At 32.5% G+C, this 26,930-nt stretch overlaps 1 protein-coding gene, 1 long non-coding RNA gene and 2 other non-coding genes across 4 annotated transcripts in view; 2 read left to right on the forward strand and 2 right to left on the reverse strand.

The window, feature by feature from the left end:
• Nucleotides 1-3,259: 3,259 nt before the first annotated feature.
• Nucleotides 3,260-3,818, reverse strand: LOC136973363 (uncharacterized). Its single transcript, XR_010880482.1, has 3 exons — nucleotides 3,749-3,818; nucleotides 3,585-3,674; nucleotides 3,260-3,424 (listed from the first exon to the last, which is right to left on the reverse strand). It is a non-coding gene; the product is annotated as an uncharacterized lncRNA (long non-coding RNA).
• Nucleotides 3,819-9,399: 5,581 nt separating this feature from the next.
• TRNAS-GCU (transfer RNA serine (anticodon GCU)) lies at nucleotides 9,400-9,480 on the reverse strand. The gene has a single exon. It is a non-coding gene; the product is annotated as a tRNA-Ser (tRNA).
• A 421-nt stretch (nucleotides 9,481-9,901) lies between these two features.
• On the forward strand, nucleotides 9,902-9,984 carry TRNAY-GUA (transfer RNA tyrosine (anticodon GUA)). The gene is given in 2 exon segments: nucleotides 9,902-9,938; nucleotides 9,949-9,984. It is a non-coding gene; the product is annotated as a tRNA-Tyr (tRNA).
• Nucleotides 9,985-12,055: 2,071 nt separating this feature from the next.
• qin overlaps nucleotides 12,056-26,930 on the forward strand; it is a 120,005-nt gene continuing 105,130 nt past the window's right edge. The window contains exons 1-4 of the mRNA XM_067268093.1: nucleotides 12,056-12,192; nucleotides 17,178-17,302; nucleotides 21,625-21,722; nucleotides 24,290-24,354. Of these exons, the coding sequence (XP_067124194.1) occupies nucleotides 12,132-12,192; nucleotides 17,178-17,302; nucleotides 21,625-21,722; nucleotides 24,290-24,354 (349 nt within the window). The 5' untranslated portion in view covers nucleotides 12,056-12,131. The remainder of the gene's footprint in view (nucleotides 12,193-17,177; nucleotides 17,303-21,624; nucleotides 21,723-24,289; nucleotides 24,355-26,930) is intronic.

Genomic DNA, 26,930 nt, shown 5'->3' on the forward strand with positions numbered 1-26,930 from the left:
CTTTACCTACATCGAGGTTTCGAATGCCATCCATTCGCTTACCTATAACAAAGCACAGGGTTTTGACAGCATAACCACTAGGATTAAAAAAAAAAACGCGTTTGAGGACAATCGTACAGTGTTTTTAATTCTTTTCAATATCTGTTTGAACATTGCCTTTTTCCTACGCAATGGAAGAAGCCTAGTGTCAAATTGATTACCAAACCCACCAGCGTTAACACTTGAAAAAAATACAGGCTGATCTGCCTTCTCCCAACTCTGGGAAAAGTGTTAGACGGTCTAATGATTAATAGGATAACATGGCATCTACGCAAGCATAGAGCCCAGCATCAGAATCAGTTTGGCTTCTCTAAAAACAAAGGTACAGTAGATGCCATCCATCAGACCGTTAACTACATCCACCAGGCTAAACAAAACCATCAGCATACCACAATTATCACTATTGACTTTAGAGGCGCCTTTGATCACGCTTGGTGGCCTTTTATCCTGCACATATTACACGCTCATCACTACCCTCAAAATCTTTACAAACTTTTTCAGTCCTATCTTAGCAACAGGAATGCAGGTGTTTATACAACACAAAATAACATAGTCATATCCATCACTTGAGGCTGTCCTCGGGGATCCAGGTCTGGTCCTGGTCTCTGGAACATAGCCTATAACTCTGCACTTAAATGATACCCTGCATCCTGGCTGCCGCATACAGGGCTATGCGGACGACACAGTTATTTTAGCTTCACACAGGAACAGTAAACACTTACAGGACATATGCAACCACATTCTCAATAACATTCACCAGTGGAGTATTAAGCATAGGCAACCCATTAACACAGACAAATGCGAAAGCATGATAGTTGGTATCATTTGTCCTTCGTACACCTAAGAAAAAGGGAAAGATATAGACAGTAGAGAAAGGTAGGATCCCTCTAAACGGCGTACATAAGGCTATAGTACCCTCTGTGTTTGATGTTGGAGTGCAGTTTTCAGGCAGCAAGGCTGTTGTCTTCCGAAGGGTCTAAAAGAAAACTGAGTGGCGCGTCTAATTAATCATTAGACGCGCCACTCGTCAGGAAGCTTACCCTTCGAATAGGTGCTCACAGAATAAAGCAAACAACGGAAATTAAATATTTAGGTGTTATTCTTGACGAGAGACAACTTCATACCCCACATCAAATACATCACGGAGAAAGCCAAAAAGACGGCCAACGCCCTCATTAGTAATGCTAGGAACACATGGGGCCTTGGCCTTAACGCTATTAAGCTGATTTACGGGAGTGCAATTCAGCCAGCACTCCTCCATGCCGTACAGGTCTGGGGCCACATTGCCACCAAAGTCCATAACCGCAGAAAAACTGTTATCTGTTCAAAGGATTACAGCTGTCTGCATTTGTAAGGCTTATAGGACCGCACCCACTAGTGGTGGTTGCGGTCCTATAAGCCTTTTGGTAATGTCAGGGTCGACCCCTATCGACTTAGAAATGAAATGCATTATTTGGCAAGAAAATCTCGTTACCTTACCCTGGCAAGATTATAGCGACTTAGATGTCGACAAAATGATTAGAGTAGGTAAGATCCCCCCAGTTTGACCTTGATCGATGATATCAAAAAATTTAGCATCGACTTACGATTACCACCCCTCCCATCAGCTTGCCCTGACGTTTACTTCGAAGATCCAGGTGATCATTCCATGTTTAGGATTTACACTGACTGTTCCAAGATGGGTGAAATGTGAATGCCGCCTTTGTAGTTTACTCCGACTTAGGCCGCGAGCTTCACAACGCTTGCTTCCGTCTAGGTACAGACTGCTCAATAGCACAGACGGAAACTTTAGCTATTTATATGAGCTTAATTCACATTAGGTGTACGAAGGACAAATGATACTACTTATACTATCGTATCTATTCTGACAGTAGGGTTGCTTTATGCAGGATTGCGATGTCTGATAGCCGCTTAAAACTCGTCCATCTCATACACAACATTCTTAGATACTTAGACAATAACATTAGAATAGATTTCCAATGGGTCCGGGTCATCCGGGAGCACTTGGCAACGAGACCGCTGACCGTCTTGCCAAACAAGCTGCAAAGTCTTCAGTCACTAGTATTTTCAGTTACATTCCTATCTCGTACATAAACAATCACGTCAAGAAGCAAATCTTCATTCTCTGGCAAAACAGCTGGGACGATGACACCACTGGTAGGCTCACCTATACTTTCATCCCAAAGGTTACACCCTCACTCAGCTACTTACAGGACACGGCAACTTTAAGCAATTCTTGCATAGATTAAACCTTGGGGACAATCCATAATGCGATTGTTATTCGGGAGGACCAAACACCACTTCACTTAGTTTTTCACTGCAATAGGAACAGTCACATTAGAGATAGTGAGAGCTGTTATTCTTGTAGGGTACAACTAGCCTTGCAACCCGCACCAACTCATTCACACACGTACAATGTTTCATCACCTACTCGCATTCATATCCCTTAGTGGGGCTCTTGAGAACACTCACTCCGGGACACGGATGGCAATTAGCTTTTTCTTGCTTTGTTATAACTGTCAGCATATAGCTGCCTTTCAACTTTTTATTTTAATTCTCATTTTCTGTCTTCTTTTCAGTTTAAATTCGGTTTAAGTTAGTCCTAGTCGTAAGTTAGATTAGGGACTCTTATCTTGGTTTCCGGTTAGGTTATGATAGATTAAATTAGATTAGGGTTCGTTAGCTTTAGTCGTGTAGTTAGGTTCGTCTTAGGTTATGGTAGGTTAGTTTAGTTAGTGAGTAAATTAACGTTTTAAAAAAATAAATAAATACATAAAAAATAATAAAAATTTGGGGTCTTGCTCGTTCGTCTCGTCTTGTTTGTCATTGTATTCATTTGCTTTTCGCGCTGTCTGTCTAGCTGTTAAGTAGTATTAAGATTTGCGATCGTATTCAGTTTTATTAGTATTAAGTAGATATGTCTTTCTACTAACAGCCACTTGGCACAACTTCTACACTTAGCTATTCGTGACGGCACTCAATTATTGGTGTTCACGACACTTAGTTTTCTTTTAGACCCGTCGGGGGACAACAGCCTTGCTGCCTGAAAACTGCACGCCAACATCAAACACAGAGGGTACTATAGCCTTATGTACGCCGTTTAGAAGGATCCTACCTTTCTCTACTGTCTATATCTCTCCCTCCTTCTACCTCTTCCCTTCCCCTTACCCTCTTTTCTGCCGGCTAAACATCTCGTGTATGGCCGATGTCTTTCTTGTATGTAATAATTCTGCTGTTATTTACACTTTCAAGTCAGCCTGTGAGGCAATTTAATTCAATAGCTTTATTGAATGAGATCTATAATCTCAACTTTACAAGAAGGTGGTTTCTTTGCAATTAAAATTTCCTTGAACACAGACAGAGCTGAATATATGGCACTCAGAAACTGTAAAATAATATTTACAAAATTATTATATACACCTAAAGAGAGTTACATATTTACTACGATTCTTCGAATAAAATAAATTTGTAAACTACACACGCTGTTATAAATGATATTTTTACAAATTTAATAAAGTCAAACAGAATATATTGAATGAACTTACTCGAATGAAGAAGTTTTTCTTAACATAAAAGAATCCGCCGATGCTTATTCCAAATGGAGTTTTGCCGTATCTTTTCATAAAGTTCAGCATCTTTTAAAGGAAAAAATGTTTAATAATATTAAATTTATAGACCGATAGAAAGAATTTGAATGTATTTCTATTACCTCCATTTTGGTCTCTAACGGTAAATCAGCAGAACCCAATCTATAGATTTCAATAAATTTTCCGTACATCTCGGAAAATTAAAATAATTATCATAAACAAAAGTTGTAAAAGTGGTACATAAACTCTCATAAATTACATTTTAATTGATTTATCAATTTCAATATTACATTATATTACACTTATATTAGCAATGTGTTTAATATACTCACCAAGTTTAAATGCAGCATAAACGAAATGAGCAAAACATCTTATTTTTTTTCATGATTTAACGCAAATTACAAAGAGAAACTTTATTTTTATTCTACGCGATTTGTTTTGATTTAGCACCGTCGACCCAATTTTAAAAAAACTTTTTTCGTATTCGCAGCTTGCTTCACATTATTCACATTTACGTTTTGTTTTTAATTTCAATTAAAAAATATATTTCTGGGAATGCCCCTAATTATATTTATCACTTCTATTTAACACGTAGGTCTGTTCTTCAGGAATGTATTTATGGGCGAATTAGAATATATAAATTATTAATAATATTAAGTAACTAAATAAATAATGTCGTTTTTCAAAATGTGAATAAAATTCTTGTATTTTTTGTTTAAAATAATTTTATTCATCAAAATATTTACCTTCACATTCAATTACGCTTTTTTAATGGGAGATCAATTTGAAAATACCATTTTTAGCATTAAAAATTGAGTTCCTTCATCCTTTATAGATGCGTTATTTGCAAATTCTTTCTACGCATACGATTATTCAAAGATTTAAAAAATGTGCTAATTCGACGGTGATAAGTCAACCGGTGAATAGGAATAGGAGGTAACGGTTGTCATCCCAATTCCTTGTTTTTTTCTTGTAATTTCTGTAATGTGTGGTTGAGCATTTTCTTGTGAAATCAAAAAGACTTCGACGATTTGCCAAAGATGGTTGTTTTAGCCTTAATTTCTCCTATTGACCGTATCTAAAAGTAAACAAAGCCTGAGGCAAGTCACTTGATTGAACCCTTTTCAACTTCCGGTAGAACGTCGGAAGTTGTGTTGTCAGTGTCAGTGTGTCGGATGGATTCGAATGTCAATTACAGTAATGACTGAAATTATTGAAAAAAATAAATTTGTAAGGCCAGCTATAAAACATATTTGAATATCATCAACCATTTGTTCCTCTCTTTCGTATCCACTGTTATTTCTAGGAATGTAAAGTGTCTTCCTTTTAAAAAAACTGAATTGAAAAGCTAAAATATAAAATGTAATTAGAATAAATTTTATGAGTTTCTGATTGTTTGGGAACATTCGAATCCATCCGACACACACCAAACTGTCTGTAACTTCTTGAGTAGAAAGTATTATGTTAGTCCACAGAAATATCTCTATAGCTGTTTGGTATATTGGATATAACTTAAACAGATATTTCCATTTTTGGCAGATTTCTTACAATCGCAATACATTGTTTTGATCCCAAATATTTCTAGTGACACGAGGACTGGTCGTAGAAAGCAAACAATGCACAAACTAAGTTTCGTGTCAGCTGAATACATGTTTTACTGTTAGCTATCGAAAATGTAATGTTAATACCGAAGAATATTAGTTTCAATCTCTGTTCCGAAATTATAATGAAGAATACTTTTTTACATAAAGTAAATTTAGCTTTTCATATATTGATAAAAGAAGCTATTTTTGAATATGACGCAAACGATCGATTTTAGTGTTGTAATGCATCACCTGACGAGAGTATATCAGTGGCTTTCACTAGTAAATGTATTATATAACTGCATTAAAAGGATCTTATTTTGTGTCTAAGATTTTAACATTGTAAATGAAATATCGTAGTTTGTCTCATTTAGTATTTTTGTGTTTATAAATTTGTATGCAGTTGGATAAATTAAACAAATTTAATTTAATATTTCAATTTTAGTTTTATTCTAAATTGTATTTTCTTTTCAGAAAAATTTAATTTATTATCTAACTAGCAGAAGATCCCGACGTTGCTGGGGCAAAAAATAACAGCAAAGATTAAAATCATTAGATCATTTCGTACTTCTAACCCTATAATATTATATAATATTATAGTATTCGATTTATATTTACAAAGGTTATCTTAGGTAAGAGTTTACATTACCAATCTAACACATTTTAAAAAATTATTTAAATTGTGTACAGTAGAATAATAAAGAAAGAAGTAACTGTTGCGAAAGGGAGTTGAAGTAATTCGACCAAAAGTAGTCGTTGACCACCTCAGGAAGAAAGTTTGCTCAATAACTACTAATTAATGCTGGTCTATATTAAAAGTTGAAAAGTGATCAGTGTTAAACAGGCTTTGATGGCCCTGCATGTGATCAAAGTTGCTAACCTTAACGTCCGCAAGACTTCATATAAAACTTGATTAAATAAAAATTATCTTGTCAAAATGCGAGAATAATTGTTTATATTTTTAAAATAGATTTTATAAAGTATGTGGGAAGTGTGTTCTCGTAAATATCGATTTTATAGAAAAATTATAGATCTGCAGTTCAAAACTGTAGACCAGAGGTTCTCAAACTTTTCGATCCACCGCCTCCTTTGTTCCATAAAGTTATACCCAACGCCCCTAACCCATCAGTGACCCCAACTTTTGCCTTTGGTCACCGTTCAGTACACTGACTCCAGCGCCCCCCTAAATTTACTCACCGCCCACAAGGGGGCAATATCGCCCACTTTGAGAACCCCTGCTGTAGACCTATAAATTTCTACTGTCTGCCCTCCCTCATCTCGAGAAAAGAGTTAGATAAATATCGAGACAAAATATGGAAATCTGGACTTTCTGCTGTAAGGTTAACTATATATGAACTTCTGGTTTTAACCGGAAGTTCATATATAGTTAATCTGCCGGAAAACTTCACATTACTTCGATTCAAATGTTTCCCCCGAATGGAGTTAGATAACCGACATGACTCTATTCCTAACAGGAAGAGTATGATTTGCAGGGGCAAGACACTACTAAAAGAATTGAGAAAATTGTGACGAATAGTTGCAGCCCCGCATTTTGATTTCACAATAAATAATCGCTCGTTAGAATTACTGTAGTTTGGTTTATTTGGTTACGGCATGACTCTTATTGTTTGGGAACATTCGAATCCATCTGACACGCACCAAACTGTCTGTTACTTTTTGAGTAGAAAGTATTGTTAGTCCACACTCCGCAACACCACACGTGATCGATCTGCCGAGGGGAATGCATCCCGGGAAGAGTTTTATGTAAAAAGTCCCTATTTAGGTGTTACTAACATAAAGAAAACTCGAAAAACTGCACGTGTCCAGCCCGTTGGCCATACCCAAATCCAAGACAAACTAACCACCAGTTTTCGGTGGTTTTATCAATTCGGCTATTGGAGGGCACTTATTGTTCAGAAATGAAAAAATCCGCCATCTGTTCATTTTTTTTGTATGTCCGACCGTCGAAAGACCGCCTGTTTATAATTTGAAACCTAATCTTGTCAGTTGTATATACAAAAAGTAAATTGTTTGTTATCTGATAAATGTATACTTTTATTTCGTCAATTGTTCACGATTGTAGATGCCTTTTGTGTAAAATCCAAGTCGGATGTATGTAAGCTAATAAATGTTCTCGTTAATCTTATCTCGCTTTTTGATTCGTTAACGGTTATAAGAAATTACCACACCGAGTGATCATCCGCCGTACAGGACGTCCAGTGCCGGAAACCAAGAACCAACGGATCATCCATAATTAGACTTTAAATATTGTTCCATCGGGACAACTCTCTCTTCCAGTTTTGTAAGAAACCTTTTGATATCATTAAACGGGTAAAATGGGAAACCTGTCTCTGTGAGTTCTGCCACACCCATACGACGGGGCTGACCGCGAGGTCGTGACGACGGTTTTCATCCCCATCCAGCTACCCTCACAGAAGGTGGTTTCCATTCGCTGACCGGATGTTGCATTCTAAGTCCAGTTGTCGAACAGGAAACGATGTCCGATAAACGCAGATCAAAATGTCCGAAGTTTCTCTCAACGAAGGTCTAATACTTTCGGAGGATACGAAGATGGAACCTTGCGGGAAGCATCCCAATGAGGGACATAGCCTCGCGGGACGCCACGGCAAAGAACCAAGTGTCAGTGGCGTAGCGTAGTGGGGGCAGCAGGGGCGACCCGCCCCGGGCGACACTTTTAGGGGGCGGCAAAATTTCACAATAAATACACAATACACATTACACCTGTACAATACACATTAATGATGATTGTTCTTTGCCGAAAAGTTCTTTAGAATTACTGTATATTTTAGTCTTTTGAATTGAGATACCTATATAAGGGAGCGGCAAAATTTTCCTCCGCCCCGGGCGGCTGACACCCACGCTTCGCCACTGCTCTGGTCGTTAGAAATATTTGGGATTAAAATCATGTATTGCGATTGTAAGAAGCCCACCAAAAAATGGAAATATTTGTCAAAGTTATATCCAATATACCAAACAGCTATAGAGATATTTATGTGGACGGGTTAATACTTTCTACTCAAGAAGTAACAGACAATTTGGTGTGTGTCGGATGGATCCGAATGTTCTCCAACATTAAAATACAGTACTCATAAAATTTATTTTAATTACAGTAGACCCGCGGGAATCCGACAAACGTTTTGCAAGGCGGTGTCGGATAATCGAATTTTTCGGACTATAGGGTACTGCCACCGACCCTTGTAGTCCGGAACTTTTTGAAAAGGAGTACCTTGTAATCCCACAAATTACATACTTATAAAAATGGTAAGATCAAATCTATATGTACTACATAATATACAATATGGGACTTAGTGAATTAAACAACACAATAGAAAGCATAGGGTTCATTATAAAATTAATGTCATTAACGCTTAAGCACTTGGAAAAAGTAATAACTAAACATATTGATGTCAATCTATCAATGTGTAAGTATTCTCAAGGTACATACTATGTATGATCTTAATTTGAAAATGGATAAACAAATAAATTTATGTATATTTAAAACAAATAAATATAGGCAATTTTACTTCTTTTTATTTATCTGCGGTTTTAGAAGACCAATGCCATCGACGTTCAGTTAAACATCGAAGTCATCCCAAAATTAACCTTACATGTGATGAAATTTTCGAGATATCATGTTTTTCCGTTCATTCAAAAAAATTAATCGTTAGTTTGAGCTGCCTCGCAGTTCTTTCGTAATATGGCAGAGAAGTTCTGCAATATTACGAAAGTCCTTCAGTTTGTATCGTGCTTAAATAAATGCACAAGTCGTTTAGCCTGGAATCGTCAATTTTATCCACTCGTAACCATCCTGTCACTGGAGGATTTTAAAACTGATTGGTTCGCCTTCAACTTACGATAGTGAGGCGACTTGACAGTGATGTCACCAAATGTCGTTGGACGTCTTCTCACGTAGCGGACTAAAGCCCCTGCATGGACAAAGGATGAAGTGGGACGCCGGTAAATGCAGGATGTTAAAACTCGTTTTAATCGTTAACGAATGCGAAAATATTCGCGATCGACTTTGGAAAAAAGTTGTTAAGTAAGAATAGGAAAATTACAAGGCTAAAGAAAAAAATATTACAATGCGATTTCTTCGCGTGCGTTTAACACCGCAAGACCGCTCCGACCTAAACATAGACTAAAAGTGACGTAGCCACAATACACAGTCCCGACGAGGGTGGGATTTGAACCCACGCGGGTACACTCAATGGATTAGCAGTCCATCGCCTTAACCGCTCGGCCACCTCGTCCGAAAGTGTACCCCCATCTTTCGATATATGCATTTTCGCCAACCACTCCACAACGCTTGGCAACAACAGTTGCACTTGGAATATTAGCTGCAGTAACGTGGCGAATGATCGGGTGATGGTGTTTTCGATAACACGGGACAGTCTCACAGCGTAAGTATTTCGTCTTACAAACACAGAAAAGTTGTTTTCGATTCGGGCGATGTGGCGTCTTCTTGTCTGTAGTGATATGGCTTTCCATCTTACTGGATGAATACCAGTGTACCATTACAAACAAGCTGTAATCGCGCCGGTTAGTTCTGCAAGCGCGCGCAGGCAAACAAATCGGTGTAATGCAAGCCCTAATGTGCAACTAAGAAAGGTGAAAGAAACGAATTGGGCGAAGCAAAGCACTTGACGCAAATTCGCAGTCATTATATTCATTCCGTCGATAGCTCAGCTGGTAGAGCGGTGGACTGTAGTGGCATAGCTATCCATAGGTCGGTGGTTCAAATCCGCCTCGACGGATTCGATTGTTTTTCCTTTTTTTCACGTTTAGCGTTAAAACTTATGAGAATCGATTCGACACGTTTCGAGAACACGCGTATGCCAAAAACTCTCCCTTGGAGAGTTCAGTTGTTATTTTATTTCATTTTTTCATTGCAGACGTCGCGATCGAAGGCTACAGTTACGGCGACGGTTCGCGATTTCGCGCAATATTTAAAGAAAAGCTGTAACGAGCAATTGTACTTTTGCGCGCTGTGATTGTTTTCACCAAAGCATTCTTTCGACTCGGTCGACATAAATTCGAACATTTCAATGCGTTAAAAAACTAACTGCGCCCCGAGATGCGTCCCCCTGGAAATGCCTGAAAAAAGGATTAAATATTTGAAACAAAATAGCGTATTATTGACACACCTGTGTTCGGGTATGCACGTAGGATCAACTAGGAAAAAGGAATAGGTGGAAGTTTGGTTCCAAGCATGTCAAGCCGATGCGGAAGTGATTGCCAAGATCGCATTACAGCCTGTTCCGTTTTGTCCGTGCTTTATTAGCGTTGTGCATTGCAAACGAAACCAGTCCTAAGAATGTAGATAGAATAGCGAGCAGTGGCGTAGCGTAATGGGGGCGGCAGGGGCGGCACTTTAAGGGGGCAGCAAAATTTCACAATAAATAATAATAATACCTAAATAAGGGGGCAGCGAAATTTTCCTTCGCCCCGGGCGGCTGACACCCACGCTACGCCACTGCCAAGTGTCCCTGGCCTCTGAACCTTTTCGTTTCGCAAATCGCCACTTTATCGGTTATTAATCCCCTTTCTCGGTCCTAGATTGGTCTTTCTCTGTTACCAGGTGAAATAGGACCAGATCAGTTTCCGAGAAAGACGATTGTTTACGAATACAATTCGACACCGTCTTTCGTTAGGTGCTGAACGAACCTTGTACAGTACCTTAACTAAGACGGCCGGATGGCCGAGCGGTAAAGGTGGCAGCCTACCGCTCTGGGGGACCCGGGATCGAATCCGAACGGGTCGAATAATCCCCAGGAATTTTTCGGGGGGTGGTCCGTTCGGATATGTCGGGCCCCGTCTTTCACCACCCGGTCGCCCCATTGTGGGCCTGGCCGAACCCATAATGGGCCTACTAAAAGAGGCCCTCTTAGTGCCCACAGGGCGGAAAGAGTTAAAAAAAAAAAAAAAAAAGTACCTTAACTAACATTTCCATTTTTGTTCGTCTTGTCTAAAAAAATTTAATTTAGGCCTACTAACTTTTCTCCCTTTTCTCGCGTGGTTTTAATATTAAAATAATTTTATTTTTTTCCCTTTTCCTTTATTATTTAGTTCCCTTAATTTTAATTAATCGCGAAGATCAAGATTCGTTTTTGTTTGGATTTCTCATTAAAAAAAGTTTTTCATCCCAGCCCAGGGCCTCACACATGTATATATATGGTCGTCTACAATCTCTTCATTGAGAAAAGATTTACTTTTCAATCGGGTCGGCCAGTACGGACGATAGAAGATAACGATGCAATGTGATTAATTACATTCAGAAGAAAATTGAGAAATAATACTTTTATAGTAGTTTAAATCAGTCAAATAGTTATTGACATTCCTAATGAGAACTATAAACGCGCTGAGTAAATTTGAACTAAAATTTAAGGTTAATGTGTAGTGTAGCTAGGTAGTCCAAGATGGCGGCTCGTCTCCGATTCCAGCAATCAGAAGACAGGGAACAGTGGGGACGCACGTTTTAACTTAACCTAACCTATTCTAATAATTTGGTTGCTAATAATTATGGTAATTTATTAGAATAGGTTAGGTTATGTTAGAACGTGCGTCCCCACTGTTTCCTGTCTTCTGATTGCTGGAATCGGAGACGAGCCGCCATCTTAAACTACCTAGGTACACATTAACCAAATTTAAGTATTAAAAAACTGATCTTTACTTATTAATTTTTTTTAATTATTTATACAATTAAAATTTAACGTTATTATATATTATAATAATTAATTAAGAAATTAAAATGATTAATTTATACGTAAAATTATTATTATTTCAAAATTTTAAGTTTTCTATGATTATAGATGTCGCTTTATTTTCAGTCACGCTGCATGGCGGCATACTGGGAAGTTTTGAAGTAATTTATTCTTTTCAGATCTGATTAGAAAATTTCGTGATGACAAACTCTGCATTTCCGTATTTATGTCCAAAATGTAATCTGCAGTACGCTGCAATAGGTAATTTGCAATTATGCTTATATCTTGAAGTGTTATTAATAAGATATTCAATTACATTTATTACCGAATGTTGGTAAATGCAATAGATTTATATAAACATAAAATTACTATTTGAAAAATACATAATGAAAATTATTGTAATAAATTGGGTTTTAAATTTACAGCCAAAATAAAACAAATATTTTATTTTAAGGAAACTTTAAAGCTTTATATAAATGGAATTTACATTTTCAACAGAATTAATGCAATATTTTCTTATATACAAGGATTGTTGGTCATCCTTATGAAAGCAATAACCAAAGGAAGCTTGAGTCCAGCTCTGACATTTCTTAGCTATTGTCCACTAAAATTTCATGCAATTAATTATATTAATGCAATTATACAATTTGTGAAGATCAAGGGAAAATTTTAAAGCCAAAAAATTGTAATTATCTTAAAAAGTTTAAGGTGATATATGTAGTTTCCTTTTTCAAAAAAGATTTGAAATGTTTATTCACTGCAAAGGTATTTTTGACAACAAAAGTTTGTTGATACAAAATTCATTGGATGTGTTTGATACACTTAACTGTTCAAATTGAACAAAAGTTTGATAGTTATTGGGTGCATTATCTAATAAAATCGCTTTGATACAGCAGAATAAGCAAGTCAGTGATGTAGTTCATTTTAAAAGAAATGGGCTGTCATCATCTTGCTTACCAGCTGTATTAAAACTACTAGGCAAGGAACCCATTGTTTCTACATAAAAGTATTGGATCTGCTAAACAATGAATTTACTAGTTGAAACAGATAGGTAGTGATACAATTCAGCTTCTACTTGCATGTAGATTAAGTGTTACAGAAAAATAATTAGTGGTATAGTAGCAGTTAACTAAAATGTGTTTTCAGTTACTGAAGGCTATGTGCAAGTATGCTAATACTATAATATATGTTTTTAATGTATAAAAGTTGTTCCAGTCTGTTATGTAGGTGCAATCATGCTTGGTCAGCTGTAGCTATGAAAGCACAGTACTACTAGTCAAATATTTAAAAATGCAGTACAGTTTTAATTTTCAAACCTTTTTGGTCTTAAAAACCTTTTTCAGGAAGAAACAAATTTCAATTTAAAAAGAAGAGAAAAGCTTTTATTCTTCTTTTTAAATTGAAATTTGTTTCTTCCTGAAGAAAGTCATTTAAGGAGACCAAAAATGTTTGTCCACTGGTGGCTTAGTGGATAAAATCACTGAACTCTGGTAGTTGGTCGTGGGTTTGCTCCTTGCCAATGGCTGGTCACGTGGAGTTTTCTGGGTTTTCTTCATGTTTGTAACACTTAAATAGATTCCAGTTTCCCATTGCTCATTGCTCAGTTTCCCATTTTCCCATAAAAGTTTTCCTGGGAAGCATTCCCCCTTGGCAGATTATCCATGTGTCATGTTGCCATAAATGAATAAAACCAAACCAAACCAAAAATGTTTGAAAATTAAAATTGTACTGCATTTTTAAGGTTTGAGTAATAATACCGTGGTTTATGACAAGTGTGGATTTCAGAGAAGTGTAGCTGTGGAAGAAAGTGTAAATGAAGTTTTCTACTAAATATGGCATATAAAAAATAGTCAGTTTTTCATAGTAGTGCTCAGTGATGCACCCAGAGGGGGCTTAGGGGCCCTGACACCCTCATAGGAAAAGGAAAATAAACACTACAAAATTTTCCAAAGTTCTTTTCCTAATAAAAATTTATTTATTTTTATTTATACTGTATTGTGTTTTTTATACTACTAATGAATTTCTATATAATTGCATAAGATGAGAATTTTATTGAATTCACATTAAAAATTCTTTTATCCATTTGACTTGGTCCCCTGAAGATTAACTCCTGAGTGCACAACTGGTAATGATACTAAAAGTGTTCAGCAGAAAAATACTTGTACATACCAGAACTATTGACGATGCTGAGTGCAGCCATTGACATATGTTTAGACTGCTGTATTGCATGTATATGCTGTACAGTGCATTCTAACAGGATGATTTACTAAATATATTTGGCCAATAGTTTATCTAATCTATTAACTGAAAGGAATATTTAAAAACTCCTATTGGATGCAACAACCAGAGGCTGGTGGGAGCGCTCACTTAAGGGTGATGATATTCCTCCATTGAATGACTTATTAGAATTTTTGAAGGGTCATGTTAGAACTCTACAGCCAACCAAAAGTGCTCTCGACTGCACCAGAAAATCGATTGGCGCCTGCAAAATTCAAAAATACAAAAATGAATTATATTACCAGGTAACCCAGTGAGAACTGCTTGCCTATCATTTTAGTTCAAAATACAAGAAGTTTTATATTAACAGAATTGCTTGCCTATCATTTTAAGAGCACTGTCACTGAACGTTTCGCTTCATGCAGTCTATTTTGCAACTTTTTTAAAATGATTTCAATCCCGAAAATCTCTGGATCAGGAAAACTTAATCCCAAAAATTTCGGGACTAAAAAGTGGTCAGGATCCCAGGATCAAATCCTCTAATCCCACCCCATTTTTCAAAAGAAATGTAAAAAAGTTAGAACCAAAAATTTTATTCTTACTGCATATTGGTGTGAAAAAGAATAAAATTAATAGAGCTGTTCTGGTGTTCATAATTTGTCAATAAACAGAAAGTCATTTCATTATGCTAGATTGAAATATTTGCATTAGTATGTGGCCATACATAATGCCTTGGATGTTTCACTGCAGACATTGTGATTTACGCAAGATGAAGTAAAGTGACTGTTTCCTATATGAAAGTTGGCCCATCTGCTGATCCTTCTGTTGGAAACAGTGGTCCAAACAATTACTCTTTGTGAATGAAGTGTTTGTGACACTCTTGCACAAATGTTCTATTCCCCATTTATGCCAATTTTATATATAGTCAAATCCATGAATAACACCAGAACAACTGCATTTTATTCTTTGCCACACCAATATGCATGATGATAAAATTTTTGTTTCTAGCTGTTTTTCAGATATTTCTTTTGAAAGTTGGGGTGTCCATTTCAGGACACACTGTACATAAGAACATTCACACAAAAAACTCCATTTTCCAGCAGTATTTAATGAAGAAAGAATGTTTTCAGCTTCATTAATAGGACTTAAATTTAATAGATTTTTACGACAGTAATACAAATGTTATAATTATCAGAAGGAAGTCTTTTTCCTTCCTCTTCTAAGAAAAACTACTGAGGACTGACCAATATTTACATAAGAATATGGAATATTTTGATTGACCAGCTAGTCAATTATTTTCCATTTTTCTCATTTTTTGCAGTTGCTTGCTTCTCTTTATTATAGTTCTTTGGTATATCTCTATATATAAGTTTAGTTTAAAGTAAGTTTGATATTGGTTTGTATGATATTAATTAAACTTTGTTGTTGTTATTTATCATATTGTATGAATTATGAATTATTTTTTATCTTGTATTGTTTATAATAATAATGTAACTCTCAACCTGTATGTGGAACATTAGTATTACATTTTATCAAGTTGGTCTTGTGCATATGTTGATTGTGATCATAACTTTTTGGCTAAATGTGAATTGTAGATGTGATTTGTTCAAATGTAGATTATTTGATTTTAGTATGTATATTTTATAACATTGTACTTCTGTAAGCATGATATGTATTAAGAAAATAAAGCAAGAATTATTTATTATAGTGGAACATAAGTTGATTATACTTTTTCAGTTGTGAGTTCTTTAGCAAAATTTTTTCTATATATTATAAATGTATGAATTTGAAAAATAAATCAAATATTATAATTGAATATTTCTTCATTCAGATACATACTGTGATTATTTGTGAATCATTAAATGTATCTATATGAATTTATTTGTTCATAATCAGTGAAGCTAATGATATTCTATTAGATAATATACAATCAGTTTCATAATTCTGTCACCCCATTAACTATGAATATGGGATATGGTATGTGTGACATAAAGTGATTTTTATAACAAAGTAATAGAGCATGAATACAATTTAATTGTTAAATAAAAACTATTTTACCTGAATAATGTTTTGAAAAGGTTAAAAAATTAATATATTGCCCGTTTTATATTTTTAATGCCATTTCAGGCAAATCAGTTTTCAATGATTTGTTAATGATTATCTTGCATACTATAAAGAATCATCTTAATTTTGACAAGATGTCTTGTAGAAGTAAATTAAATGAATGTGAACAGTGGCGTAGCATAGTGGGGGCAGCAGGGGCGGCCTGCCCCGGGCGGCACTTTTATGGGGTGGCAAAGTTTCACAATAAATAATAATATCTTGTAAAAATACCTAAATAAGGGGGCGGCGAAATTTTCCTCCGCCCTGGGCGGCTGACACCCACGCTACGCCACTGAATGTGAATTTGGCCAAATGGCTTATCTCAAGGAATAGAAGAGCCTTTTAGTTGTATACAAGTTAGGTACACACTGCAGATGATACACAATTTTATAAACAATCCTGATGAATATGTAAAGAAATGAACTGGATGCAAGTAACTTCATGCAGGAGATGAACAAGCATTTTCATCTATTTTCAAATTTTCTATTAAAGGGTGCTGGAATACATACCTAAGGTTTGTTGTGTTTATTTTGAATAGCTTCAGCTTTTTGAGAATGAAATTTATTGTTTTGTTGTAAAATATATACATTATATTGATTTAATTTGATTAAATGCTGTTAACTATTTGACTATTTCCTGCAGTACTCGTATATAGATAACAATATAGTATCACTATACCTCACAGGATTGTCCAGATTCATAATTTTTGGGAGCAACTTTATAATCATGAAACTAACTTTAGTTAAACTGTCCTTGTTTAGAAAAAGTCCAACTAAACACTCAAAATACGAGATGTTTTTTTATAATTCTGATGAATAAAATTCTATGGTTTTATTTCTGTTTTATATTAGTTTTATCATTGCCATTAAGTATCTAATTATAATAAATTAAATAGTATAAATGTTTTTAATAAATTTGTATTTTAGGAACCTCAAAACAAGTATCTTCTGTTCAGTATCCATTAATCATCAAGTGTGGTCATACTTTATGCAAGAGTTGTATTGAGACAGCTGCTAGACTTGATAAGTCTATAGTTTGTTCTATATGTGAGGTATGATATTTATAGTTAATTAAAGACATGGTGGATTGTGAAGAGTTTCTATATATAAAAAAGCTATTTGTACTAATGCTACTAAAATAAAGTACTGTACATAACTTTAAAATTTTCAAAGGGTTTTATTTGAGCGTTTTTGGGTGTAAGCATATAAAAAAAGAATAAAACGTAATGGAACAAATTTAAATACAGAAATAACTACATTTTTTGCATTTAAATTTGTTTGAATGAGATATTCTGCTTTATATGTGTATAAAGAAGAAAAAGAACAATAAATCAAAATACCTTTGTAAATTTTACAATTAAAATTTTTATTCTAGTAATATATTATTACTACTAGAATAAAAGTAAAAGCGGTGACAGAAAGCAAAAACCAACAGAGAAAGTAAGAGAGCTAATGTTTTCATCCATGTTAAATGGGCATTATCAGGCTACATGACTCCACAGCTGTTAAAACAATGGGAATTGCAGGTACAAATATCAAGAGGGAAGGCAACGTAAGAAAGAGAGAGGTAGGGGGAGAGGATAGAAAGTTTATAGTTCATAAAATGTCTTCTAAGCAGGGAGGAACTTTTCAATGTAGATTTCTTCCCTCTGCTTTGAAGATGTTTTATAAACTGTAAACTTTCTATCCTCTCCCCTCTCCTCTTTCTTACGTCACCTCTCCTCTTGACACTTGTACTGCAATCCGCCATTGTTTAACAGCTGAGGGGTCATTTAGCCTGATGATAAATGTTAGCTCTGTTAATTTCTCTACTGGTTTTTGGTTTTGATAGCTGCTTTTTCAAGTTTACCCAGTTTTGAGTTGTTGTTTTAATACATGTAGTTTCTTTTTATAGACAAATTGAAATGTAATATTGTTTAATATCTTAATTTAAGTTTTACTATAAAATTATTACTACTATGTATTTATAGATTTATTAATGATATTTTTGCTTTTATTATTCAAAGTGTCTTAGTTTTATTATAAGTTCAAATGCAAATCCAAATCTATTTAAATTTAAAGTACAAAAATTACATAAATTTTTTAACATACTAAAATAATTCATTTTAAAAGTTTTTACAAACTATTTTATCAGAAAATATAATTTCATTCTTCTGATAAATTTTACTTTCGTGTAGTGCCCAAGTTTTTAAATTTGGGCACTCTACACCAAAAGTATTTATATTAGAATTATTTATATTAAAATTATTTATAATAGAAATGTTTTAATCAATTTTTTAAATTTGATTAAAGCATTTCTGTTATAAATGATGTTTTATTCTCTATTGACTAAAATATGACCTGACTTTATTCTATTCAGATAGAAATTCTTCATTTAATGTTAACTTTGCTAACATTATATTTTATTTATCATTATTAATATTTTATTGTATTAAGTATTTATTTAGCGATCATGTTGTCATTCCTAAATAATAAACATTTCAGAACATTGCTATTTTAGAGGAATAGAACACACTTCTTTCTTTTTGTATTCTTCCTTGTAGCAGAAATTTATTATTGAGGGTTAAGAAAAATTAAGTAAATTTTTTATCTAAATGTAAATATGTAGACATTTCTGCTTAATGTCAATAATTAGTTTTGGAAAGTTGGATTTTCTGCTAGAAAATGTTAACTGGGAGTATATTTCCCAGTATTCTAAATGGCAAAGAAAGATCAACCCAAAACTAGGGATGCAAAATAATATCAGGACTCGCATTCCCTCAAAAATTATTGCACACTAGTGTGCAAACTAAAAGAACATTTTATGAATGAATTTGTAATTATAAGTACAGTACATAGTTTGAAATATTTTAATTAAATCATACAAATAATTAAATAGGCCTATCATAAAATTTTCCTTACAACACTAAACTGATAAATTTATGGAAACATTTTAAAATAATTCCTTAATTTAAGAACATATCATTTTATGATAGTATATAGATTATAAACACTATGTATGTTGATTAATGGAAATAAAATTGAAGTTGAATGCAATCATTGCCATGGATGACCTATTCTTAACACAGGATTCAACTTTCTGGAGACCTTAGACTTGAGGCTTTTTGGGGCTCTTTTTTAAAATTTTTAAACACTAAATTTAAAAAAGAAAGTGTTTTATACATGAAGTGATATTTTATTAACTTAATTGTTACAGACATTAAATAAAAGTTAAAGTAAAACATTAGAAGTAGGTATAAGAAAGTTATACGTTGGCCAATGGCCACATTAATTAATTTTTAATTTTGACAAGAAATATCTACCTTCATATTGCTTTACATTTGTATGTTCTATCACTTATAACAGCTACATACTTTACAATATGTCTTGGATCCTGTTAGTCCTATTAGCTCTTATAATAGATCTGCCACTGCACCGGGCAATGATTAACATACTTAACATTTAAAATTTCTTTATGATGATGATGGTTGTGCAAATTTTTGCAAACAAATAGCAATGTTTTAGAGTTTTTGACTATTGCTTTTATTATTGAAAATGTGACTATATTTTATTTATATTTTTATAACAAATTCTAAAATATTAACATCAAATTATATCTATAAAAAAATATGAAAAATAAAGTATATGCAGGGTATAACAGAAAGGTGTGTAAAAAGTTTGAGGGGTTATAGAAAGATTAATTTTGAGTCTAAAATTCTAGGGCCATTTTTTAATTTGAAGCATTCATTTTGAATTATATGTGATTAAAAAATGTGGCATCACTTCCTGTTTAGCAAAATATCATCTGATGTATGAAAATATTTGTTGATAATTGCATGTTAGTTTGATATATGGTAAAAAAAATCACTTTTGTCAACACAAACTAATTGCTGTTGATGAACAAATACAAATAATGCAAATGCTTTTGACTTCAACTTAGTAAGTCAAAAGTTCCATATTATTCAAAAATATTCAAATATAGAAATTAGCATTAAAATTAGCAGTACATTTAAATGTTTAAAACATTCCATATTTGAAAATGTTCTTGAAGCATCTTTGAATATGCAAATTTTGGCTAATTATGGAACTTAACACCAGTCTGATGCAGACACACAAAAAAAACTCAAAATTAAAGTAACACGTTTATAAAATTTCAGATAATAAGTAATGGATATCAAACTAACATGTAATTATCAACAAATATTTTCATACATCAAATGGCATTTTGCTAAACAAGAAGTGACATCAATTTTATTAATCACTTATAACTCAAAACGAATGTTTCAAATCAAAAAATGGCCCTAGAGTTTTCGACTTGAAATTAACAACAGTGTTGTGTGTGTGATTACGTGTGTATATGTGCATATGACATATGCATGTAAAGGGTTTTCCAAAAAGCATAGCAGATCTTTAAAGTGAAATAAAACAAAGTGTGTATGAGATGTGAAAAATATTTTATTTTGTATGAAAGTATATTCAATTGTATTATGCATAGAAATCACTAATGTTCAAATGGTTGCCATGGCTTCTTTTTCTGGCATGTAGACTCCCATTTTCAATGACTTTCTTATATAATTTTGGCTCTATTTCATATATAATTTGGGTAATGTCCTTGAGATGTGTTTGATTTATCAGCATAAATGAGATTTAACATAGTCCCACAAAAATAATCTAAAGGCATTAAATTGTACAATCTTGATGGATAATTGATATTTCTATTTCACAAAATAATAAATCTTTCAAACTTTTTCTTTAATAAGTAGATGGTTGATAACTATGGAATTCAAATATAATTGGAGGAAATAGTTCATTAAAACTTACACCTTTATAAATCCAACAACAAATTTAATAAAAATGAAAAATGTTTTTGATCAGTTTCACTGATCTTCCTCAGTTACAGAATATAATGGAATGGAAAAATTAAAGAACATAAATACAAATTTAAAAGGACATAAAAACAAATTTAAAGAACAATAATTTGAATTTAAGGACGTTTTCTTAAAAATATAAATTTGTATTTACGTTTTTTTAATTTTTCTGTTCCATTATATTCTGTAACTGAAAAAGATCAGTGAAACTGATCAAAAACATTTTTTATTTTTATCAAATTTGTTGATGGATTTATAAAGGTGTAAGTTTTTATGAAGTAGATGGTTGATTTTGATGTATTGTTGAACCGTTCAGTGTTCAATGATGATTTGCCAAATTTTTGTTGAATATACCTGTATAAAAATTGAGTCATTCAAATATGGCTGCAATTGATTTTTAAAGTTATATCATCCCTAAAGTTATACTCCCTAGGAAAACCCTTTATATAAATTATGTTAAACATGTTTAGCATGTGTTGTTGGGTGCATATATTTTTATACACTCATTTGAGGATTTTTTATTTTAGGAAAAGACAGAGCTTCCAGATGGACAAAAAAGTGTTGATTCTCTACTTTCAGATTTGTATATTCTAGGTAGACTTTCTGTTCCAGATCAAAATTTCAGGTAAGCTAATAATAATTTTTAAAATTTGATTTAATTAATTTAAAATAGTATTAATCTTCTTGATTATATTGTCTATATAAAACTTATTTTTCAATCAATAAGTATTTAATTACTTATTGATTGAAAGATAAATTTTATATAAAATAGTTTAAAATAGAAATTTTAAGATAATTTTATGTAACTTACTTTCATTATTTTTTATATAATATAGAATTTGGTAATTTGTAATAAATTAAAAAAAAAGCATTTATGAGAAGTCTAAATATTTTTTTCTTATTTTTGGATTACCAAAAGTAGTCATTGACTTCCTCCCTTCCAGGAGGAAGTCAATGACTACTTTTGGTCAAATTACTTCAACCAAACTTCTTATCCAAGGATTTATCCCACCAACTGACAATATATCATAGTTCTTTATTCCTCAACTGTACACAATTTAAAGAATATTTAAAATGATTTAGATTGGTCACTTGGTGCAATAAACCCTTATGTAAGATAACCTTTGTATCAATAGTTTTATAAATCAAATAATATAATACAATAGGATTAGAAGTACAAAATAATCTAATAATCTTAATATTTGTTGTTATTTTTTGCCTGGGCAAACACAGCTTATCTGCTAGTGATAAATATGATCAATGAGTAATCAGTTAGGAGTAAGAGGATAAACATTTTGGTGTGACTAATTTTGTGAAAATGATAAAGTAAGTTAAATACAGTGTTTGTCTAATAAGTATCCAGACTAAGTCATAAAGAAAAGATTTATTGATGATATATGTACAGTGAGCTAATAATCTTAAAAATATGACCCTCCTGAATGCTGCCAACACTTTTTCCAGTCTTCATATGCTTCCTGGAGGGCGGCAACTGCAAGGCTGTTCAGGCACCTCATCGAGGCCGCTCATGAATCGTCCTGAAACAATGTTCTTTCAGGCTCCTTTGATACGGAAGAACAAAAAGAACTCAGAGGGACCACATCTGGACTGTACTGCAGGCAGCATTCACATGTTGTGTTTGTCCACTGCTTTCCTCACAATTAGTGACATGTGACTGGGCACATTGTTGTGAGGAGCATCCAGTTTTCAGTGATCGCCTTTTGGATGCGGTGGACTCTAATCCTTAAAAGTTCTCGCACTTTGGCTACATTTTCATCAGTTCAGGTCGCTGTCGGACGTCCAGCACATTGTTTGTCTTCAATGTCTGCCTGGCATCTTTGAATTTTTTATGGCACTCAAAATCATGCGTTCTGGACATGGCTTTGTCCTTGTAAGCTTCACAGATCATATCCAAAGTCTCAGTAATGGATTTGTTCAATTAAGCACAAAATTTGATCACAAAACACTGCTTGATGGTTTGTTGCATCTTGACTCGATGTAAGCACTAAACACACATTCATTTCAGGTGTGATCTACACATTCCAAAGGCTCGGAGACAACTTAGTTGGGTCTTGTAGCTTACATGACATTCACCGCCACTGAACCTGCCCATAGAAACTGTCCTCCATCACTTCCCATTAACAGGAAAAAATCAGTCTGGATACTTACTGGACAAACCCTGTATACAACTGAGACTGATAGTAAATACTCTTTATACTGCTTCTTAGTTTATGCTGTTGGTCTATTAGCAGTTTATCACTTTTGATTCAAATTAAACAATATAAACCCTCTTACATTCATTTAATTAGTAAGTTAATTCATTATATATAAAATAAATTAACTGCAATTTGTAGTTATATATCTTTAACAGATATGCAAATTATTTCTTTTTTCGTAGTATTTTTATCTTTTAATACCATGTGGACTTGCAAACTGAAACTATCATATTGATTGCTACAAAACAAAAAAAGTGAAGGTTGTTTTGTTGTGTTACAATCATGAATTAGTAAAATTTGTTAAATATCTACTAAATTAAATTGGTCAAGTTTTTTCTTAATACAGTATCTTAAAAAATGAGTGCAAGGATTTCTTAAGTGTGTGGATTATTCATGTAAATAATGGTGTATTATACATTAAAAAGAAAATTAAATTTATTATAATACTTTTTTCTGAAACAATTGCTATCATATTAAATTCAATATTTATACCAGTGGGACTGGTGTTCTGCGGAACACAGGTATTTCTTAAATCTGCCTTGAATGTTCCAGGAAATAAAATGGATTTGAAGTTTTGCAAATTTATTCCAATGTATTACAATATATCATCAATACCATATTTTTAGACAATTCCATGTTTCTATTTTATTCACTGCATTAAAGTTTATTAGTTTATTGCTCCATTTTCTGAGAATAGAAAACATGAAAATGCTTATCAATAAATTTTGGGATATATTGATGCTAATGCTCCATGTAATGAAATGTATATAAATGGTTTTCCACAACCTCAGAAAGGTTGAGAACCACTGATGTATACAATATCAATATTAAATGCAATATTATTTTAATTAATTTGTAGTATATAGGGTATTAATTTACTGGTTATCATATTAAAGATTTTTAATATGATTAAATAGAATTAAATAGAATTTTTTATATCTATCGTTTCTAATAATAAACTTATTAAAATGAATTTCAGGGAGAGGCCAAAAAATGAAAAAGATACTTCTAAATTAAATTTACAGACATCTAATTTTAATAATGGTAGGTGATAAAATTATACTTTTATCATTAATTTTCTTGTATAAAAATCTTTTAGAAATATTTTGTATGATGTAACAAATTACTTTTACATATTTATTAAATTCTGAAATAATATATTGAAAATTTTAGATAGTAAAAAAAATCTAAATGTGTAAATGTTGACATTATATATTTCATTTTAATTCAGAAATGATACTAAAGTTTAATGAATGCAAATTTTAAATATAAATTTAAGTTTGATGAATTTGTATTAGTTAATATTTAAATTATGTAAACATGTATTTAATTAGACTATTTCTTTGTTGAGAGATGATAAGTATGAGAAAAGCAATATTTTAATAGAATCTATATTCAGATATAGAAGAAAAGAGTATTTATATCTATAAATAATCTCTTATTGTAATATTAGAGTAATTCTAAATTACTTTAAGAGAGAAGTTAACGAAGTCTTTCCTGTTCATTTCATTGCTTAAAAATATGAAAATTACATTTAAATTATACAGTCTCAATGTCAGTTTGTTATCACGTCATTGAGGAAAATTTAACAATTGTTGAATTTTCTTGATAAATAGTAAAATTGATTCTGTGAGGTGGGAAATAAATGCTAGAGGTTGCATACATGATTCAGTAAGAGTATTGTTAACCAAATTACATCTTTTTATACGATTTAGCTTATGATAAAATTGGTTTTGTTATACATTATTGTTGCAGTTCCAAGAACCTGTCAATGATGATAAGGGAAGACTTACTATATACAGCATATGTATAAACAATTAATGTAGATAACATAAATTTTTTCTATAGGTACCGTGGACAGAAGTTTTATTTCCTTTGTTTATATGTGTATGAGATGTTGTTTTGGCATATTATCTTGCATTAACTGTAATGTATGAAATAAATTCATTAAATAATATAAATAAACACACCTGTTTTATATTCACTGAACTTATTCTTTTATTCCGAACGTTTTCAGCCTACTGTAATAGGCCATCTTTAGGCTTTTCATCTGAAAAGCCTAAAGATGGCCTATTACAGTAGGCTGAAAACGTTCGGAATAAAAGAATAAGTTCAGTGAATATAAAACAGGTGTGTTTATTTATTAATTGATGTAAACAGTGCTGAGAAGGAGATAGTTAGATGGATAACCATTAAATAATATATTTTGCATTTATAGAAACTGATGAAAAAGTTGATGAGAACAAAAAGTTTTTCATGTATTTGTACATTTTTGTTTTGATATTTTATATGTTTTCATGTTAACAAAAATTATAAGACATGTAATCAAGTAATAATTGTGTTATTGCATGATTCAATGTCTTATTAATATTTTCTTGAATTATTAATTTTTAAAATAGTATTCATTAAATATGTATAGTTTATTCTTTAAAATACTATTGACAATTCTTATAGATATAGATATGCTATATTACTGAGTATACTCTGTAGATATTATATTATAATTTTACTCCAAGATGTTATAATTGTGTGTAGTAGTCTTTACTTAATGCAGATTTACTGTAACTCAATTTTCTTTTTTCACAAGTTTCACATAGTCTTTTTATTAATAGAAGATATCCATAATGGCAGTTAAAAGAATGGTTGAAGACTTGAAATGATGGTGTGATTAAAAAATTAGTCATTCATGATAAATTTCAGGATTAGCATTTGATACTGTTTTGAGAAGAAAAAAAACAGGAATTGGAAATAAAAATGGAGTTCATTATTAAAATTTTACAAAATGCTTTAATACTACTATAATTTCATGAATCTATTAAAGGAACACGATTTTACACACAAGTGGATGACAAGATTAGGCTTTGATTAATTAAAAAAATATTAAAATATTTTGTATGAAGCAGAGACAAGAAATCAAACCATACTAGATTTTTTCTATATTAAAAACTTCATATATATATTAAATACTTCATATAATAATTTAATAGTTATCTAGGTTTATCTGTAAATTATAATTAGCTTTGTTTAAATAAAATAACTGTTGTAATACAATGAAAAGTGGATAAATATATGCATTAGTCAAAAATTAATTTATCTTTTTGGCAGTTTTTATTACACAACACTAGAAATATGCTTCACACTATTTTAAAAATAAGATCATACTGTTGCTATACACTTCTGCCTGCAATCATACCACTTGTAAAAGGAACACATTACAAATTCTGGAAACTTGTTTGTGAGGTCTTTATGGCTCTTGTCATTGCAATTTTGACCTTTACTGCTTACTGAAACCTGCAACCTTTCAACTTCTCTCTCATTTTAGAGGACAGATAAAAGTCTTTAAGAAGAGCAAAGGATAAAAAAATTGAAAAGACATTGCTATATTGTTCTTTATCAGATATTTATTAACCAGCTAAATATGGAAGCCATAGTAATGTAAGCCCTTAAAGACATCACCAAAAAAAAAAAAAAAAAAAAAATTTTCAGGACTGCTTTGATGCTGGCAGAAATGTGTAGTTACAAAAGGAGCATACTTTGAAGATAATTTGTACTGTTAACATAATAAAAGTTATATTAAAAATTTGGTTTATTTTTGACTGTTTCATGTACTATATATATAA

The sequence above is a fragment of the Centruroides vittatus genome, unplaced genomic scaffold (assembly GCF_030686945.1).
Source record: "Centruroides vittatus isolate TY-2023 unplaced genomic scaffold, ASM3068694v2 contig_3153, whole genome shotgun sequence".
Classification (NCBI taxonomy): Eukaryota; Metazoa; Arthropoda; class Arachnida; order Scorpiones; family Buthidae; genus Centruroides; species Centruroides vittatus.